Source organism: Phoca vitulina, unplaced genomic scaffold (assembly GCF_004348235.1).
Source record: "Phoca vitulina isolate PV1807 unplaced genomic scaffold, GSC_HSeal_1.0 scaffold4, whole genome shotgun sequence".
Taxonomy (NCBI): domain Eukaryota; kingdom Metazoa; phylum Chordata; class Mammalia; order Carnivora; family Phocidae; genus Phoca; species Phoca vitulina.
Genome location: NW_022589707.1, coordinates 21,473,142 through 21,495,020, shown reverse-complemented (window position 1 = coordinate 21,495,020; position 21,879 = coordinate 21,473,142). Strand labels below are relative to the sequence as shown.

General features: G+C 37.9%; 1 protein-coding gene across 17 annotated transcripts in view; it reads right to left on the bottom strand.

The window, feature by feature from the left end:
- Window positions 1–21,879, bottom strand: part of CADPS2 (calcium dependent secretion activator 2) — a 520,372-nt gene that overhangs the window by 14,669 nt on the left and 483,824 nt on the right. For 11 of the 17 annotated variants that reach the window (XM_032401667.1, XM_032401670.1, XM_032401668.1 and 8 more), the window contains one exon: window positions 12,281–12,388. In XM_032401667.1, coding sequence (XP_032257558.1) covers window positions 12,281–12,388 — 108 coding nt within the window. Of the gene's footprint in view, window positions 1–7,325; window positions 11,440–12,280; window positions 12,389–21,879 lie in introns of those variants that run through there. The other 6 variants (XM_032401664.1, XM_032401666.1, XM_032401671.1 and 3 more) reach the window with 1 other exon arrangement.

Genomic DNA, 21,879 nt, shown 5'->3' with positions numbered 1-21,879 from the left:
TAATATATAAGGGAAATAAATTCTTTCAAGAACCATACTTCCTGTTAGGATAACCAACCAAATGGCTCTTGTGCTAGGCCATTCCCATATGTCCCATTAAGATTTTTTTTAAGTCATCTCTATGCCCAACGTGGGGCTCAAACTCACGAGCCTAAGATCAAGTGACCCACGTCCTACTCAGCCAGCTAGGTGTCCCCCATTCTTAAGATGTTTCAAAGTGCTATACATTTTAATGCTTAGGAATACTGGGAAGGGTTCCCCCTCTCCCCCACTGTAACAAAACAATGCAAGGTGGGAATGAAATCCTTGGTTCATTCATAAGGGGGCTCGATCTATATATACAGCTTTCTTTTTTTTTTTTTAAACATAGAACAGAGGAGTATTTGATTCATGTCTTTCTTTTTCCATGTTCAATAACCTCATACTCAGGGTGGTTTTCATTTTCTACCTCTATCAGGAAGTCTGCAAAGGAGAGTTTATGAGCACTTTGATGTCTGTTAAGAAAATGTAGAAAGTGCTAATAACATGGGAGGATTGACATACAGTAGGATAGTAGGTACCTATTACGTTTGTTGAATGCTGAAAAAACTTTCCTGTTCTTGAAGTTAATACTTCTGCTCCCACATTTTCTCTTTTAAAAAAATGTAGGGGTGCCTGGCTGGCTCAGTCAATAGAACATCTGACTCTTGATCTCAGTGTCATGAGTTTGAGCCCCACGCTGGGTGTAGAGATTACTTAAAAAAAAAAAAAAACCTGACAAAAAATGTACAAATACCAAGATATTTCTAGGTGAGTTAGATCCTCTTCAGTTACAAAATAGAACAAGTTATATAACAAGATAAATTTCATAAATTGGGAGTTGTACAAGCTCTTTTCTGCTACTATTTCATTCATCCAAAATTCCCTTCATTCCAAAATGTCCTGAAAATATTATTATTAAACTAGCCTATCTTTTCCTCCACTGCACAAAGACATTAAAGTTAACACTGTTCTAGGGGCGCCTGGGTGGCTCAGTCAGTTGAGCGCCTGACTCTTGGTTTCGGCTCAGGTCATAATCTCAGGGTCCTGGCATCGAGCCCCAAGCCCTGTGTCTCCCCCTCCCCTTTGCCCCTCCCCCTCCTTGCCCTCACTCACGCACGCTCTCTCTCAAAAAAAAAAATAAATCTTTAAAATCAAATCAAATCAATACTGTTCTTTATTATTCATGATTACCAAGCAGCTAAGTGCCTCTGTCATTTTATTCTGGGGCTCTTTTCCTGGTGTTAGAAAGATTATAAGTGACGATTTCAGATAACCAGTTGTTCCCCTCTCTCCTACTTCATGAGAAATGATGGGATGCATGTTGGTTTGACTAGTTTTTTGACTGAAATGACTAATCACAATCACTGGTTTGGCCAAACTCAGCAGTCAATCCAGTTTCACTGCTGCAGAGACCAGTTTGGGGCACATCTCCAGTGCATAGTTCATTTGGGCACAATGCCCTTTTCATCTGGTTGAATGACTCATTTTGAATACTATGTATAAAATTTTGGTCAATATTGCATTTAAATTCATACGTAGGATCTGAATAAAAATAAATCAGACTCCTGGAATGGCTATTGAATGGCACTGTGTGAGAGAAAATCTAGGGCTGAGAATTAACGATTAGCAGGTCTTTCTGTTTCAGTTTCCTTACAAAAATGGAAAACAATCATTCCCAAATTACTTTTTGAGAGTGCTGTAAGGACTGGACTAACTAGCTCCCATTCTGTCTCCAACTCATGGGCCACTCCCACAGGATCCATTCTCAGCGAGCTGAATGAACTGCTGCTCTCCTGAATGTTGGGTTTCTCCAAATCTCGGATTTCTGGGAACGTCAGTCCCTCCACCTGGACTTTTATCCCCAAGTATGTTTCCCTGGCCAGATCTATGTCAACCCTTGAGATTCATTTCAACCACTATCTCTGCTAGGAAGCCAATACTATCTCTTACTAGGCAGAATCAGATGCTCCCATATTTTCTGCTCCTCGAACTCTGTACAGACATCTATAAAAATATTGCATAATGTGCTATATGGCTGCCCAACGGGTGCGCTGTGTGTAAACCCAAGGCAGCAACCAGGTCTTATTTTTATTGCTATCTCCAGGCCTCAGCAGACTGGCACAGAGCATGCATTGCATATTTGCTGAAGGACTGAATGCTTTTAAATATTTGGAGATAGAAAGTACTACATGTATAATAATGACAGTGCAGTTTTTTAACAGAGAGAGGGTAGGAGAGTATCAGAGCCAGGCTGTTGACTTGACTCACATGTTTCAGGAACAGAAAAAGAGCTGAACAGATGTGAAAGTTGTGGAAATCGCCAAAAGGTAAACAATTGCATTTGGCTAAAGAAATTGAACATAGGACCAAACAGAGCTTTAAATGAGACGGTCTGATTTCATTTTAAGGGATGAATTAAATAAAGGAGATAGTACCCCCATGTCTAGGGACATACATGAGTGCCCACATACATACTCTTACACATCAAGTATAATACTACGCGCTCAGATGTTGATGTGCTCAGCTCTGTCACGTGAGCAGGGAGCTGCCTCTCCAGCATACGCTTAGGGGTACTGGTCCCCATTCCTGGGGGTTATCTAAGGCTGTGGGGCATATCTGGAGTATGGGTGGCAGTGCTGCCTGTGCATTTTTCCCACCAAGTAACATGTCTTGCGTGACTTCTATACTTGTTGGCTTTGTGAGCTATTTTTTTTTTTTTTAAAGGCAGAAAAATATCACTGCTATGGCATTGTTGACTTCAGTCTAAGGGAACATGAGAACTCTCCTGGGACTTGAAATAAGCCTGGCTTTGAGCAAAGAACCCATGAAGGGTAGAGAGGAAGAGTGTGCCCTTAGCTGGTAGTCATGGAGCTAGGTACAAACCTTGCATTGGCCCTAACTTTTGGCAAGTTTCCAATCTTCCACTTGAAACGGACAGATAAATAAGTGAATTTCATGATCACTATTATCTCTTTTGAAAGGGAATTAAATTTTAATTCTAAATTTTAGTTTAGTTCATTTGAAAGAAAATATGTTAATATCTATTCAATAGATGAAAATGTAAAACTTTTTAATGAGAAATTCACTTTTTCAATAGACCCATTTGATCCTAAGAATGTAAGCTCCCTTAAGTCAGGGACTGGGTATATCTTCTTTAATGTTGCCACACACTGTGTGGCCTCTACGGAATAAGTATTGGTTGGATGAATAATTGATTAATAAGAGGAGTTTCGATTTCCTATTTTAATTAGGATCCACTGTCACCGTGACAGAGATACCCAACTCTGTGGGACAAAACAATGCCAAACCCGTTTTATGCCAGTATTCTCCACCATGCTTTACACATAGTAATTGAACGGTGAATTGGAGGTTTCCTTATGCATCTAAAACAACAACTGAATGGACATTCTCCATCAATAAACATATACATTATATGCATATAGTTCGGGCAGTAACTGAGGGGAAAGTCAACACAAAGAAATGTGGGGAGTATATGTAACCACATTTATGAGGATCTGTAGAGCAAAAGTATGGGAATGTTATTTATTAGAATGCACAGTAGGAACATGGCTTGAAAGAATCTTGTTCAGCCACATTCAAACACTGCATCCCATTCTTGACTCAAAACCCTAAGCATGACAGAGAATGCTTAGAGAAGTTTCAAAGGACAGCCACAAAGATGATTAAAGGGCTAGGAAAGGGGCCTATGAAGGGAAGTGAAACAAATAGGGATTATTTATCCCGGAGTAGACCAGTATGACAAGTGCCTTAATAACAGTCTTCATATATAGGAAGGATTATTCCCAAGAGGATGCTGGCTATGTTTTTTTCTCCACTAAGAGGAAAAGGGGAAATGGGTTTAAAAAATAGCATGAAGAATTTAGGTGAGATGGGGTTGGAACTTTACTTCAAATGAAATATTTTGCCCATATTAACATAGTAAAATTCAGATGGTCTCTTACCTAGGGCTTGGCCATCACCGGGAAATTAAGGGTTCTCTTTAGGTCTTTATAAGTACCTTTGAACATTGTTCTTTTATAGAGTTTCCTTTCAATGCATTCAATAAACACATCTAACAATGGTTTTACCACAACAGCCACTTCCTTACACAGATTTTTTTTTTTTTTTTTTGACAGAGAGAGACACAGCGAAAGAGGGCACACAAGCAGGGGGAGTGGGAGAGGGAGAAGCAGGCTTCCTGAGGAGCAGGGAGCCCGATGCGGGGCTCGATCCCAGCACCCTGGGATCACGACAGAGCCTAAGGCAGACGCTTAATGACTGAGTCACCCAGGCACCCCCAGATTTTTTTTCAGTTGGACTTAGTCAACAGTCTGGCTGCTACTGCCGCATCCACCCGTGAACGTAGACAGGGACGCAGGGAAGGCATGCAGATGGGCTGGCTGACAGAGGAGGACCTGAAAAAGCCACCACAGAAAATGGCCTTAGGCCATGGATCATCTGCTGATGAAGTTAGGTTTGAAGAGAAGGAGAGTAGTAGCTACAGGTTCTAGGAAAACCTTGCAATGCTCAACTGACCAGATGCTGGTCTCCAGGGAGGCCCAGGTATTTTCATTAGTAAGTCACTAGTGGCCAGTTGCAGTGCAAGCGTGCGAAGTCACTGTGGAAAGACCAGGCTCTGCGTGGAGAAGTCATTACTTCCAGACGATCTTCAATGTGGAAGCAGTGCGAAATCAATACTAACTTTGAAAATGTCCAATGTGTTGCTTGTCATCATCTTAACTATCTTTTATAAAATCAGGCAAGAGAATATTCTACTTCCTTCAATAACTATTAAGTCATTGTTATTGGCTTGGGTGAATGAATGCAAATGCACATTTACACATTTGGTGTTTAGAAAAATTTCTCGATGAAAATGAAAGTTTTGTCATCTTGCATTCATCAAAGACAATTTTACCATTGCTAAGGGAGTTTAGGTGATCAACAACAATTTTTTTTTTTCCTCTTCAAGTAAAAACCTCAGATCAGTTCACATGTGAGATTTTCTTTTTTTTTTTTCTTCTTCTTTCTTCCTTTTTTTTTTTTTAATTCTGAGCACAATTAAAGGTGAGTTAAGGCTCTGGTGGAAATCTAAAGAGCATCGGCAAATCTGAGCACTGCTCAGCTTTTGAATTGCTTTTCTACTCCTCAGTTCTTTTAAATGGTTTTCTATGGCAGGGACATTTTTCTTAATTAGTCACAGCTAATTAGTGTTCTGGCATAGACAAGTAATCAGAAATGTCAGAGCTGCAAGGCTACATCTCCCTAATCCTTTGATAATAATTTAGCCTCCTGGGAGGGCCCCAAGCTGCGGTAAGTAGTGACTGACAATAAGGCAAAATTAGGTGGGCAGCAGACCATTAGGAGAGAAAAAGAAAAAGCACTCCCCGATCCTGCTGAGCACCATCAGGCAACTGACTGCACTGCCAGATGAGGTGCCTGTTTAAGCCTGTGTTGTTAATTAGCTGATTCTACCAGACCTGCCACATATGTCCAGGTGCCTCATGCAAAGATGTGTATTTCTGGGAATGGGCCAAATGACAATTGTGTTTCATGATCACATTTCAGGAACATAAGTAAGAAGTCCACATATTTCTTGAAGATTCTTTTGAATTATCAAAGAAATAAGATCAACACGCTACACTACATTTTCTTGCTGAGTTCCTTTTAGGCAATTAGGCACGCGTATCTCAAGTTTCTCAGGTTTTATAATTCACCAACAGCTTAGATTCAAATGAGGGCCTTTGGCTGCTCTAAGCTGCGTCTGGACTTGCCAGAGCTATTTTGGCACCCACAGTACATCAAAAGTAGATCCTCTTATAAATTCTTATACTTACAAATAATAACATCACATTAAAATAAGGACTATTAACAAAAACGAACCAGACAGCTTAATTCGAGAGGAGAGGTTTTAAAAAGAAACAAACTTTGAGGGGGAAAAAAAAATAGTTAAGGAGCAAGCTCTGTACGGCATTTTCTGAGGCAGGCAAGGCAATCCACGGAACAAGTTTGACTATGATTATCCTAAAAAGAGGTCAAATGATTTCAACGTGAGTCCAAATACTGTAGGTAAGACAAACCAGAAATTCAGACAATGAAAAAAAAAAAAACAAAACAACTAAAAACACCAGGGAAACAATGTGTCACAGCAGCTAAATAACACAGTGCTAAAGGTAACATAGATCACAAACAGAGATCAAACTTTTTATCTCCCTTTGGTACACAGTGAGGTACCAGGGTACATAACATCACCATGTTTAGAAAACACATTATCTCAACTAGCCTCTAGTACATCGCTGGACTTACATTATCCATCCCTTTCTACTGATGAAGAAGGAAAATAATGGTTATGACACAAGAGTGATATTAACCTTTAATTTTGAGTGTTGATAGGAAAATCATGGTTGGGCATAATGGTCCAACAGTTAATGTCTGACATTTGAATTCTTTTAATATAGAGACACCACCAAAAAGAAAATCCTCTGTAATGGGAATCTACACTAATTTATGTAGTTTATGTAACAACTTCCTAGTCATTTGAAAGTCAATGATGATTCAAAAGAGGAAAATTGCTATTTTTAAATCGACATTCACATATAAGAGAATGTACCTATAATATCCTGGAATTATAAGAAATGCAGAAAGACAAAGAAGTGTTCAGTTTTATTGGGCTGCAGCCTGCATTCCCGATAAAGAGGCTGATTACACACACAAAGAAATTTACCCAAAGGAAAGGAAAGTTGTATCTAGCAGCCACTCTTACCCATGCTCTGTTGATTTCAACTACTCTCATGAAATCAACATGATAATAAATTGAGTCTTTAAATAAGTTAAGAAGAGTAGTGTTGATCTTACTGAGGCTGAGTCACAAAGTTTGGTCACTGATGTGAAACACTACACTCAACTCTGAGCATTTGGGAGTCCAGAGACAAAAGCACAGATATGGAAAATGAGTTTTATTTTGAGAAACATATTCTCTTGTAATAGGTTCAGTTTTTTATATCTTAAAATTCATATCATATCTTAAAATTCATATTCATATCTTAAAATGGGTACTGAACTCATTTAGATAGGTCAATTTTACTCAAAGTGTTTAATTTAGAGTTTCTTTACTGAAAAGAATTCTTTTCAAGGAAAGTTCTGAGAAATTAATCCTTTATAAAACACTATTTAGATGAATATAACTGATTAACTATCATTTAAAAAATTACTTTTAATTTTACAAGACATCACAACAATATTTTTAAAAAATCTAGTTGAGATGAAACTCTTCAACAATTAAATATTTAATCAGTTTATAACACGAGAGAACGTTTAATCTGCATGATTTACCAATTAAATACTGCACCCTGATGTGTCTTCAGCAACATGAGAGCTGAAATGAAATTGTTTCAAAGGGACTCAAGAAGGGCAATGCCCAATAAATGTACAAAGGTTTAGAGAAGTAGGTAGGTTTAGTGTATATCCTGGACAATAAGATGTATTTCAGTCAACCCCTAACTATCTCCATCCAGGCTGTGATATTCTTGGACATTATGAAATGACCACAGAGGGTGCTCTTGGGCAATTACTGCAGATGTCAGTTTTGACTTTGGAAACATCACCATGGTCCAACCCAGAGATGCAAAGCCCTGAAGGGACTGCCCAGCCTCTCTCCTGACACATGGGCATCAGTGGCTGCCACTGTGTGTCCGGAGGCCTGAGTGTGCAGGAAGAAACATCACAGTAGACATTAAAAATGGAATTTAAGAATTGGAAAATCTTTGTCATACTTCTGGATTGGGATCATACAAGTTGTAGATGGTTTTGATTTGATAAAAACTATGAAAGGTTGCTGACAACTATGTTTTATATATAAGAAAAAACCACACTGGGGTACAGGGGATTGCATACAAAACAGAAAAACCTTCGGGTGAATCCATGATCTCACTACAGGAGAACTTCCTTACGATTTCTCTTATCCAGAGAAGACACATTTTTCTAAACCGAAAATGTAAATTTAACATGTAGATTTTAAACACAGCATGTGTAACAGTGACCATTTGAGAGGAAGAGAAGGTCTCTGTTTAAAATATTCTGGTCACTCAGAAAGACTTTGCATGAATATGGAATAGATGAGTTCCAATTAATTTTCTAAATTTGGGGTTCAGAGCCCTTGTGGTAGATACATAGAGTGTCATATGGCACAGCTATTTTTAATACAGAATCTCTTTTCTACCTTATCTATTGCACTTGTTATTGCTTCATGGGTGGGATACCCTGCTTTCACTCAGCCATGACAAAAAAACTTAGAAATTGCTACTGTGGGGTGCAAGACTAAGCATTCAACCGCCCACTAATTTTTGTCACCACTGCTAAAATTAAAATGAATTTAATTTAGTTGGTTTAAAATCTGGAAGATATTTCAGAAACCGTCTGGAATTCTAGACCAATTTCTTCAGTTTATATGTACTAACTCTACTGTGTCTTAGGCAGGTGACACAACTTCTTGAAACTCATTCTGACAATCCATGGCGGAACTGTGGATGGAACTCAGGTTTGTGGATTCCTGGTCCAGATTTTATAAGTCTAAAGTATGGTAGGGATAGCATAGACTTTGAAATTGGAGAGACACAATTTCAAAGTCTGATTCAACACTCAACAAGTCACTTCATCTTCTCTGAGTGGGAAATTCCTTAACCTGAAAATAAGGACAAATGGGGATGATGGCATCTGGCTCAGCAGGTTAGAAATGATATGAGTGAAGCACCGAGCCCATTGCCTGGTACACGGAGGTGCCGTGGGAATGGTGGTGGTGACAGCTGGGGCTGGGATTACTATTTTGATAATTGGAGAAGATTAGGGATATACCTTAAAACAAACTCAGTTCCTTCTATGAACAGCATGAATCCGCCATCGTTTAGACTTTTTAAAAATTATTTCTGTTATGCAAAAAACGTTTTAGACGTTTAACCACTTATGGAATGAAGTAGAATGTCTTGGTTATTTGTCCTGATATTAACTTTTTTGATCTTCCAAAGGTACGTTTAGCTTTACTATTTCAAGATTTAATGTAGAAGCCTAAGATTATCCTATGTAGGGCCTTGAAGATAATACAAATTTTAATCCTCCCTCTCTTTAAGACTTTGGAGATAAGGAGCAAAAACACTTTTCATGGAGGCCAGAACAATAATAATAGCTGAGTGAGCTGCTCAGGACCTGAGTGATGGCTTTTGGTTGTATATGGACGACTGTAGGAGGTACCATTCTCCTTTGTAGGTGCATCCCAAAACAATGGACACAAATCTAGGGTAATGGTCATTATTTGGCCTTAGTCACTGGTATAGTTATTTAAATAGAACTCTAAAGTATTTCATTATAAATATCAGCAACAATTAAGATGCTTAATTGATCAAAAAGTTTTTGAGGTCAGAAACACCAGAACTAATTGCTACTCTCAGGGAAAGTTTGCCAGAATTTTCAATAGTTTTTTTCCATGAGTGGAGCATCATGCAGAAAAAAAGATTACTTAGTAAAACACGCAAGGGTTAAAGTGTTGCTACCAGAGGCAGGATGAATATGTGACTTCAGAATAACTGTGTGATATAAAACTGTTGCAATTTGTGGTATTTCCAAAACTCAGCGAATCTCATTTGGGTTAAAAGCCTGTTCTTCTTAAGGAGTGAAGCTCTCATACTGCATGACAGAAACTGGATCCCCTATACCCTTATCTGGGTTGGTTAAACCACTAAGTGTTGATTCACTGTAGGGCATAAGGCACGTATGCGTGTGCACATTTTCTTTTGCATCTGAAGTTAGGAGTCTCTGTTTCCTTCCTTCCTTTCCTTTCCTTTTATTTACTTCTTACTTTAATTGGAATAGCAAAAGTTTGTCATGATGCCTGAGTAAAATCGTTCTCTTCAATCTTTTTTTTCTGTAAAAGACTAAGGTTGCCAACAGTATTTATAGGGTCATTATTTTCAACTGTTTCTTGACACCTAACAATATTATTTTAAGCTCCAGCCAAGAGGATTTCCAATAATTATATAATGTCTCTCAGTAATGATCTGTTGCTTAAGATACACATTCTGCTTTACCTTTCAACACATACTTGATAACCTCTCATTTACTAACTATAATTGAGGCAAATTCAGTCTTGGCTAATTAGGGGCTCTTAGTACCCCCTCATATATGTTATTCTTGATGACATATCAATAGAACTAGGGTCTACTTTTTATTTTTAATTACAGTAATAAATACGTGCAATTTAAAAATATTAGAATGTTTAAGGACATTATTACTATTTTACAAATAATAAGTCCAGTGTTCTACTGGGGATATGCAAAATGACAAAACCTTCACAACCAAAACAGAATTGCTTGTCAGGCGTTCCTTTCAAAAGCAAACTTAGCCATCAGACGCTTAGGTATCAAAGAAAAGTATACCTAACCAGGACAATTAAACTAGACATAATTTTATGTGTGTGTGGTTTTTTTTTTTTTTAAGTAAGCTCTACACCCAACATGGGGCTTGAACTCACAACCCTGAGATCAAGAGTTGCATGCTCTATCAACTGAGCGAGCCGCGCTCCCCCAAACTAGACATAATTTTAATGTTGGCCTCCTTGCGTCCACTTCAGTTAGCTCCATTGGTTAGTGGTCACACAAAAAGTCTTTGAAAAAAGTTTGGTGAATGGGAGGGAGTTAGTGTAGGTAATATCTTGATAAAGAAATTCTACCTCTGTTATGAACTGATGGCAAGCTTTGTAGTAAATAGGTCACCAAGACGAAAAACTGAAGATGTTAACACACACACACACACACACACACACACACGCACGCACGCACACACACACACACACACACACACACTCTCTCTCTCTCTCTCTCTCTCTCTCTCTGCTATGTACAATGGCCTATTTCCAGATGAGTCTACCTTTTCTCATCACAGAATACGTGCTTCAGCTATACCAAGAATAAACATAAAGGGAATAACATCAATCCGATTTTCCTATTCTGTTCAACATTTCTGAAAATTACCACATAAGCAAAAAAAAGTAAAAGAGATCTGGAAGTAAAACATATGCTTGTAAATTCAGAGCAATACCAAATGGAAGCAGAAGTTGCTAATATGGTTTCAGTATTTTGTAAAACAGCCAGCTGGATAGATGGTAATTTTTCTACCCCTGCAGGGCATCAAAGCTTTTAGGAAATCATTCTTTTCACACATATTAACACTTAGCTTATTAAAACAGATGATACTTTTATTGTAAAACAGCCTGGGTAGAGGCCCGAAGCATACAATCTGAAAGGGAAGACTCATTTTGACCACCCAACCTGACGAACAGTGAACACTGACACAACAGACCATGGCAGAGAGGATGACGCAGCAAGACCTTCTGTACCTGCCGCAGCTGAGTGTCACCACGAAGCCCGTGAATTGCTGTTATGAAAACATTTGCAGTCACTTGCATAATTAAATGAAACTGCCAGAAAAGCATTTCTAAAATGCAGGGGAGATGCACATAAATACATACAGTTCAAAGCAAATATTCCATTTCAGAATCAGCACTGTGCTGAGTTATGTGAAGTTACATCCCAGCAAAGTCCCATTTCCTTTGACTTGACTGTTAAATAATTACAAATGAGTGACAAAATTGTGATTGAAATGGATTGCTCTCTTAAGTTTCCTTTACAGATAAATGAAACTTAATGATCATGCTCTCTAAAACCACAATCCCCCATTGCTAGGAGTTGCCATGGGTAAATGAAGACTTCTGTCCTGATAAAACTTCAGGGTTCTATAGTTAGCGTGCATCAGTGCTGTAAATCAAGATAAAAAAATGCTCAAGAACAGTAGAGTGGCAGGTATTTGCCCTTTACTGCAGCTTAGGTCTTTGTTTGACTAAAGAGCATTGTATTGACTCAAAAAACTTTTATAGGAAGAGCCAAATCCATTACAACATGATTCTGTTTATGGAATGCAGCAAAGGCGAGTGAAATGATGCTGTGCACAATGATAAACTGGTTATCATCCTGCTTGTTAAAATTAACCTTAGAAGGTTTTTGAGACTCTCATTCTAACACTGACAGTTTTCATGTACAAAAGAAGCCAATTAAGGCTTCTGTCAACAGTCAGAGAAATAAAATTATAAACTACATTAGCGGCATAGAAGAAAAAGGATCAGAAAAGGAGTTTGCTTTAGAAACATACCATCAAAATGCAATTTTTTCCTGCACATATTTCTATGATGCCAGGAAGCCTTGCAAGGGCAGTTACTTACATCAAACAGCTTTTCTATATACATTTCCTCATTGATCTTTTCTCGAAGAATATCCTGGTTTTGCCGAACAAACATAATATAGGTGTCTGCCAGATCCATTCCTGGTTTCTGTTGTGGGGGAAAAGCATGGGGAATAAAATATCAGGTCTCAATTGTGAAAACACCATTTAATCACAACCTTAGAAAATAAGTCACTGTATCATTTCAAAAGTTACATTAGTAAAATATGCTCAAGACCAAAATCGACAATGAGCATCTTCAGTAAATTCCGTAATTAAAATAAATAAAAGTTTATTATTGATGTATGTAACTCGAGGTCATAGTTATTCATCATTACTAAAAGGAGTAGAGACATGTGGTTGTAAACTACTAGATATCTTTTTTTTTTTAAAGATTTTATTTATTTATTTGACAGAGAGAGAGACAGCGAGAGAGGGAACACAAGCAGGGGGAGTGGGAGAGGGAGAAGCAGGCTTCCCGTGGAGCAGGGAGCCCGACGCGGGGCTCGATCCCAGGACCCCAGGATCATGACCTGAGCTGAAGGCAGATGCTTAATGACTGAGCCACCCAGGCACCCCTAGATATCTTTTTTCTTTAAGGGCTATCTTGAAAGGTTAATATGCCAAGTATAAATGAATGCATTTTTTAAAAAAGTCCCCACTTGAAATAATCATTTCCTAATTGCCAATATATTGTCACTATCTCTGGCTGGCTATCCATATATATTAAAAACAAAAATGTTAGTTTTCCTTGGATTGCCTTCCTCAATTACTCCAGGTGCTCAAGTCATATAAGCTAAATTTTCTTATTAATTTGAGTAAAATATTATTAGGAAGATATTGGGCAAAAAATTTAATTGATTACAAACTGAAATGTAAACCAAAATTTTGAGGATTATCCATTGCTTCTGTTCATTCCTGTTTATCAATACTATTTCAAAGATCTATTTTATTTTAGAAATACAGTAAGAATATTGATGAACCAATTTCCTAAGAGGAGTCTAAAGTGTGAATTAGATAACTTTCCAAAGTTATCCAACATCTGGTGTCTTGTAATGTTAGAGCAGATAGGGTCGAGTCTACAAAATCAGTACCAGGAAGGGACAAAAACCTGAATGGCTTCTAAAGAGTTTCCTTCTGGACTTATCTTTAGTTCTTTTTTGAGTTTCAAATAGCTAGACTAGTTAATAAAAGTACTCATTTGAATGATCTACGCTGGGGTTGATCCATAATCTGTACTGAGTATTTCATTTGATTAGAATATGGCATTAATAATAACAAAATGGTAGAACTGATGCCCAAATGAGTCAGTCTTGTATCATTTCATATCCATAGAATGTACTTATAACCTCCATCAACAGACTCATTTTGCTAAAGTAAATCTTGCAAAGAAATGAGGTGAAAGAGAATTTAACTATCATCACTGCAGGAAAAACAAGGCATACCTCTGAGTGTTGTGGTAGCGCTTCTCCTTAAAAGAAGGACAAAAAGTTCTTACTGCTTTCTTTGGTGGGGGGAGTATATTTTATATACAATGACAAAACTACTCATCTCTTTACCAGTAGTGCACAGTATAGGCAATGAATATCTCATTAATAAAAACTGATTTGATTTTTTGGTAATGACGTTATTTCTGGGTAATGAGAATCACAGGAAGCTCTTACTGCTCTCATTTTTGGCCTACAGGGAAATATATACCACATAAATTCAAGGATCCTTTCAAACATGACCCAATGTAACAAACTTAGTTATTAGTTATAATTTGAAACAACTACTTAAATGTCTTCACTGGTCTTTCCCTGAAGAGCGTCCATAAACAATGAAGGGAGTATGTTTCAAACCTAATCAAATTCATTCCTTCACTATTTTTCTACATAATTCTCTTAAGCAATGTTTGAAAGTTTAAATAAAATGACAAGGCTAACCAAGAGAGAAACCTAGGTTGTTTCTTCTTTTTTGCGGGGAGAGGGGAGGTGTTATAGATCAGTTTTTCCAGTGAAGCGGCAGGGTAATTTGCACAAAATTTACTACTATTAATACTTGAAGACAGCTAACCCATAAGATAAGTACTTCTCTCCATGCTTCTCAAACTTTGTCAAAACACCAACAAATGAGAACATTCAGAAAACATACTGCCATGGAATGAAAATGACAAGAGAACACTTTTCTATGTATAATGGATAGTGTACAGGAAGGTAGCTCAGCATCTGAGCTTCAGTCAGCTGCTTGGAAACAAACTACTATGATATACATAATATCAAGGCAGTTGGGCACAGCTTGGCTAAACTGGGACTTAAAGAACATGCAAAGGAGAGGCTTGCCTTCTCTACCATTTTCCCCCCTGCCAACCTTATTTTTATTTCTTTCGACAGAAGAGTAGGCTTACAAATTGAATCTAGTCAATCACTTGACCCATCAGACTCATTGGAAACTAAGCTATAGCTGGGAGGACTGGGGAATAGGGACTTTAAACACTTGCCATAGATTCTAAGGTCTTTTGTCCTGTTTCTTTGATCCCTTTCAAGATAACATTCGACATAATGAAACCCCATCCAGGAAGAGTTTATCCTCTAACATCTAAAGCTAACAAACACTTTACAGTTTAAGCCTAAAAGAAAATTAAATGCTGTTCCCTTAGGCAGACCCAAGGGATATGATACTGAAATCTGTACGTTGAGACCGTTCTACACTTCCTAAGGAAGTAAGAATCTCTGGTTGAGTGAGGGTGTGAAGCCACAAGCTCATTTAAAAGTTCATTTCAACAAAATTAAGTGCTTATCTTTTTTTTTTTTTTTTTTAATTATATTTTCTCCCCTTTTGGCAAATTAAGATCCACTTGCCTGGAAAACAAAACCTTGAATTCTTATATTTCTCATTAGCATTATTTCTTTATCTTTGAGCTGTTTACCTATTCTTGAAACTGTGACATATGGGAATTTCACACCTAGTGAATATATTTTCATGTAGCTGTGGCATGAGACTATAATCATTAAAAGAATATACACAAGTAAGAATAACTGCAACAGTTGGTGACATTTACCAATTAGAATTATAGTTCTTTATCCTTCTTTTAGTGTATGAAGGGTAATTATCTCTGATAAATTGCTGAAAAAGATGTAATTTTCCTTTTAAACAGTTTCTACTTACAGTACAAATGTGTTTGGATAGAAGACATTATCACTGGTTCAGCGCTTCTTTGTGCAAAGACTGTTTTATGGCAGTAAAATTTACATACTTTGGAAGTCACTGCATCTAATTTCATTATTACATGTTATGCATTTAATTTCAACATTCCATGGTCTCTTATTAGGAAATGAAGTTTTGCTAAAAAGTAAAAACTGAACACTTAAGGTTTTTTTTTTTTTTTTTTTTGGCGTGTCAATGAATGGGATGCACGTGACTGCTTGGCAGAGACAACGAATTGCTACATGTGCTGGTGCAGGTGGGTGTCCACTGGCCTTAGCAAAGCAGACATCCGGTAAGCTTCAGGAATTGTCGATTTGGATGAGTTTTGTTTTGTTTTGTTTTGTTTTATCAAGAATATTGTGTTCTAGAGAGCTATATTTAGAAGTCTTTTCTGTATTGGTAATTATAATTTTCTTAACGAATAGGAGAGAAGAACAATTAAAAACCACGTAGCAAGCACTCTATGGATTAAATGCCACTTAGAGTCAATGTTTTTTTTCATTCCCCCATTTAAAGCTCTGAGATCCTTGGTTCACCATGCACTAACTCCTCCAACTTGTTTATTAGGATAGTAATCTCTAAATCAAAATAGGAATTCTCAAATTCTAATTTGATTTAAAAAAAAGAACAAAATTGGGCAAACAAAGTTATAGTAAAAGGACACAAACATCTAAAAATTTCCCCCCTGAGCAACAAGAAATCAATAAATGTGGAAGGAAGTGAAGTACGGTCAGGTAAGTGCCCCTGACACTGGCTGCCGAAGTAACAGAATACACCAGTGAGTGAATAAGTTTAGGTAAGGCTGCAGGCTCCAGCAATTTTTTTCAGCCATTAATCACTAGTTAACCTAGTGAGATGAAAATGCTGTTGAGAGAAAAAAATTCCTTGTTAATTATATGCTGCAAATGCTCTGACTTCCTGCTGCTACACGTAATCCCACAGGTGCAAGTCTTCACTCTCCCCATCCCTGGGTAGGTGCGTGCAATGCTGCAGTCAGTTTGCACAGCAACGGATTTAGATGCAGAAGAAGCCGCTTAACCTTCCACGGGAGGTTAACAATACACTATGCAAACACTGTCATGGTGTCTATTTAACAAGGAGACAATTTTTTAAATATACTATTCCAGTCTCAAAGATGAACTAGAAGCTGCAGCATAATTGACTTAATTTGAAAGTGCACTTCTCATAACCTACAAAAGCTTGCCTTGAAGAAATGATCAAGAGTGGAACTGTGCTATCCTGGTTTATGATAAGCTGCACATATGAATCTTGTGAGATTTAAAACAACTGCAGGTCTCCTCAGTTCGAAATTGTAATAGCAATTTCTATCTCAGCGCCAGCATTGCAGATTCAGAAGTAGTCTGTAATTGATCATCAGGGAACGCAGGACATAATTCTACAAACATAGAACTTATCCCACATATTTTTAACAACAATACATATCTTTCTTTCACTGTGTAATACATGCTTTATTACTTTGGCATTCATGCAGCAATTTCTACAGTTTTCCATCTGAGTGAAAACATTCTTAAAGCTTTTCAAAAGCATTTGCAGTAGGTTAAGTAGATTATATATTCTCAAAAACCTAAAAAAATAGGTTTGAGTATACCTATGATGATTAGGTTGTAAAAATACGTATTTTACCAATTTTGTACAAAGTAGAATAATTATATTGTATTCACATAGAAAAGCAAAAGGAAATAAACAGAACTAAAGCCTTCAAACTAGATTTATCCCATCTTAAATATTACAGAAGCCCAGGAAGAGGAATAATTCATAAAAGCGGGGGAGGGGGGGAGGGAGAGAAATGTGAACAATGAAACCGTCACAAGGATATAAAGTTTTCAAGATTTTCTAATAGTTTATCTAACTTTTTTAAAAACAATGAAAAAAATTTCATTGTTCTTAGGAAACAAACCAACAAACCAACCAACCCTCCAAACTATTTTTTCAAGCAGTGAAGTGGCCAGACTCACCTTTCTCTTTATTAAATTCAGCAGTATTCAAAATTCCATTAACACTATTATACATTTTGACTCCAAATTGGAAAGCAGAAAATTCTGAATTAAAGACAATGGCGCCCACATCTGTTTGAAAACATCTTTTAGACATGGAACATGTAATATATGTTTTAAGTATGCACGTTCCCCTTGGTCCCACATTTCTAAGGGAGAGAGTTCCATTACTCTAGTGTTCTTGCTCTGCATAAGGGTCTTCTGTCTGCCCCCTGTGAGTGTAATTAGTAAAAAGCAGGTTCCTACCATAATGCTATGAGAGTATATCATATCAGAATCTGCTATAATTAATACTCTTATACCTTATGTAGTCATATTGTTTTCACTCTTAAATTCACAGGGATGCTTCACACTATTTCTTCTACATGGTGATGTATTTTATTATTCACAGATGTAAGCATTTGTATGTACAAACACTTTGTTGTATTACTGGGGGGAAAAAAAATCCTCCCAAAGAGAAGGTTCTTTTAAGTACTAAAAGGGATACTGAAAAATAGTTTAAAACACTAGCCTGAAATACTCAAGGCAAAGGGGCAGGTTGACTTTGAACTGAGATTTATGGGCTCAATTTTAATCTTATTATGCCTTGCTCATTTGACACTCTGAGCTTCTAGTATTTCTCTTGCTATTTCTGATCTGTAATAAGAATCACTAACATCTCAGAGTTTGGAGGAATAGGTGTGATACAGGACTACCATGCAAGGAAAGTGCTAATATGTGTAGCACATAATTCCTTTATACTCTTATTTTCATGAATAATGATTATAATGATGATGAAGGTATTCAATCTCTCAGTTTATAACAATGTTCACTAAACTTTCCCTTGTCTGGCTACGGTTATGATGTCAACCACAGAAAGTACACTGAGGACCTGAAGACGTGAAATTAAAATGCTGCAGGTATTATTTCATTTAGCTTTTAAAATTTAGATTGACTGGGATTGATTTACTCAGTCGCAATTTGGAACATTTTAGATTCTGGCTTAAAGGAGACTTGAGGATGTTCGAATGTCAAAGTCTGGAGGCAGTCAGTCCATGGATTTCCCTCATATGAGAAGAGCCAGCCAGAAAGAACAAAACAAACGAAACAAAAAACAAAGGAAGAAAGATGAGAGAAGCAAAATGCTTATCTAGGAACGGCAATAGGCAACCTCCTCTGCTCCTATAATGGCAAGACTTTAATCTGGTCCTGGTGTGCATCTCTCCCTCCAGGGGAATACGTCCCAGTGGGCAGGTGCTCCATTCTCTGGGTTCTGGGTTCTGCCTGGCTCTCATTCTCATGGAAAGCACTGAGTATTCAAGTGGTCTTATCTAAGAAATAAACAATATCTGAAGTAAAGGAAGGAGGGAAAATACCATTGTCACTGAACTGACTATACCTTTATTTTTAATTTAAAAAAATCTTTATTCAACTGTTAGCCATAACCAATAGACACTAACATTTTTTTAAAGTAATGAGTACACCCAACGTGAGGCTCAAGCTCACGACCCCAAGATCAAGAGTCATATGCTCTACCGACGTAGCCAGCCAGGTGTCCTGTGACTATACCTTTAAAAGTCACCACTGATATGAGGCACTTGGGTGGTGCAGTCAGTTAAATCTTCAACTCTTGGTTTTGGCTGGGGTCTGATCTCTGGGGTGAGATCTAGCCCCCACGTGGAGTGCACTAGGCGTGGAGTCTGCTTGGGTTTCTCAATCCTTATCCTCCCCTCCGCCCCGCACGTTCTCTCTTTCTCACTGAAATAAATCTTAAAAAATAAAAAAATAAAAGTCACCATTGCAAGGTGCTTAATATTTGAAAAATAAATGAAAAACAATCTGATTTTTTTTTTACTCTGTGGAAGGCAAATGATTTTTCTTTTGGAAAACAGTCATGTTCTGAAGCAAGGAATGGGTAATGCAGAACGTATGAGAACAGCAAGCATCATTCCATGTAGAAGCAAAAACAATCCCATTTATTTCAATAGAAATAATTACCACGAACTTTTATATTAATATGCCTGTTGAAGCTCCTGAGAACCTAGTGAGGGAGACAGCACAGGAATTATCCATTATCCTCGGTGCACAGGTGGGAAAATGGAAGCCCATGAGTCAGACAGCTAATAGGATGCAAAGGGTGGGATTTGAACTAAATCTTGGACTCCACAGAAAGTCTGTACAGTATAGAGCTGAATTTAAGCCACACTTTGGGGAGTCGGGAGATTAGACATCTTTGGCTGTGTCAAAAAGAAGAGAGAGCATTTGAAAGAATTACTGGGGTGCCTGGGTGGCTCAGTCAGTTAAACGACTGCCTTCAGCTCAGGTCATGATCTCAGGGTCCTGGGATCGAGCCCCACATCGGGCTCTCTACTCAGCAGGGAGTCTGCTTCTCCCTCTCTCTCTGCTTGTGCTCTCTCTCTCACACTTGCTCACTCTCTCAAATAAATAAAATCCTAAAAAAAAAAAGAATCATTAATGAAGACAAGAGAAAAATAATCTCCATTTCTCAGGACAGACAACCACGCTCGGGCATCAGCACTATGAAGCAAATCAATGGAGCGTTTCTCCTTTGCTTCCTCCTTGTTCTCGGTCACAGTCATCCTTATCATGTCCTCCAGGTCTCTTTAGCTGTGTCACCTCACTGTCTAGCACAGAGGTCATATGCAGTGTGTGTGCTAATGTTAAGACAATTTTCAATAGGCATTGTACACACACTCCCCACCCCCCAACATGCCCCATAACTAACTTGACCTATAATTTAGTCATCTATAAAATGGGTATGTTACAGAAACTGCAGGAGTCCTGCTGTGACATTTTATCATTCTGTAAATTCTTAATGTCTGTCCTGTTGCATGCAAGAGACAGCAGAGTCCAAAAATGTCAGCTACAAGATGATGAGAAATTGAAGAACTAGAAAAAAGTACTGTAGACAAAGGAGCAATACCTATCATGATCACACTGGAGTTACAGGTTTTTTGGAGGAAGACCACAGAGTATTAAGAGGAAATACTATCAACATAATTTATCATTCTTGCTGTTGACCTCAATCAATTGGCTGAGGTAGTATTTGTCAGGTGTTTCGATAATAAATCTATCACACCCCCCACCCCCATCTCTCCCTCCTTCTCATATTATACTTTTCATAGGAAGTCACGATGCACAACCTTAAGTTGTGGGGAGTTAAGCTGTCCCCTTGTGACTAAAATAGCTACACTAATTATTGGGAAGTCTTCTGTAAGGGAGATTTATCTTTGTCGCCATTTGTTTGCTCAAACATTTACTTGTATGAGTGTGGACTAATGGATGTTTATTTTATACTTTGGATTATAATCTAATACTACCTAACTTACTTACTTGCTCAAATGATCCTAGCTCAGGCCATTGGGAGCTCTTTTAGATGCATCCTGTATCTCTTTAACATATCCCCTATCATTGTGGGTTTTTTTTTTTTTTTTAAACACTTCCTTACTTTCTGTCACTATAAGATGCTCCAAGCTCATCTTATATATTTGCTGCCCCAGACCTAGTATCTGCCATTTCTCCAAAGAGTCCTGGTTCACTTTACGTGAGATCAGATACTAAGGGCTGGGCACTAGGTGTGGTGGTTGTTACTGGGGTATCGTTGCTCTGGGTTCTTTCAGTTAACAAGCCAAGGAAATATATGCATATATAAATATTTGCACACGTAACCGGCTCTATGTTAAGCTCAAGACAAGTTCACACTAATGTCTCCAACTCTAATCAATTACCACAAAGACCATTCCAGCCTCCTCCTTGTCTCCAGCCTCTTACTCCAACAGTGAGAAACTTGGCTTTCACCAAACACTGTCCCTGTACTTAATCGTTCACTTCCAGTGGATAGGCACAGTGGTTTCTGACTTGTTAGCCTGTGGGGAAACACTTTATCAACTAGACCACCATGCTTATGTACAGTTCCTTTCTCCTTTATTATTACAGACTCCAGTCATTTCCAAAGTCACTCAAATCAGCACTTTTTCCTCCATCTTTTTCAGTGAGGTTATTCCACATATTTGCAATAGAATTAGATTTTTAAAAAATCACAATCTCTTTTCCGTCATGGGATTCCATGATATCCTAATTGATCTTTTAAAAATTTGCCCATGTTCAGGTTCAATCTTTGCTGTTTTTTTTTTTTTTTAAAGATTTTATTTATTTGACAGAGAGAGACACAGTGAGAGAGGGAACACTAGCAGGGGGAGTGGGAGAGGGAGAAGCAGGCTTCACCCTGCGCAGGGAGCCCGATGCGGGACTTGATCCCAGGACCCCGGGATCATGACCTGAGCTGAAGGCAGATGCTTAACGACTGAGCCACCCAGGCACCCCAGTAAAGTTAGGTACAAATACATAATATCATGTAACCATTACAGTGTCACGCAGAATAGCTTCACTGCTCCTAAAA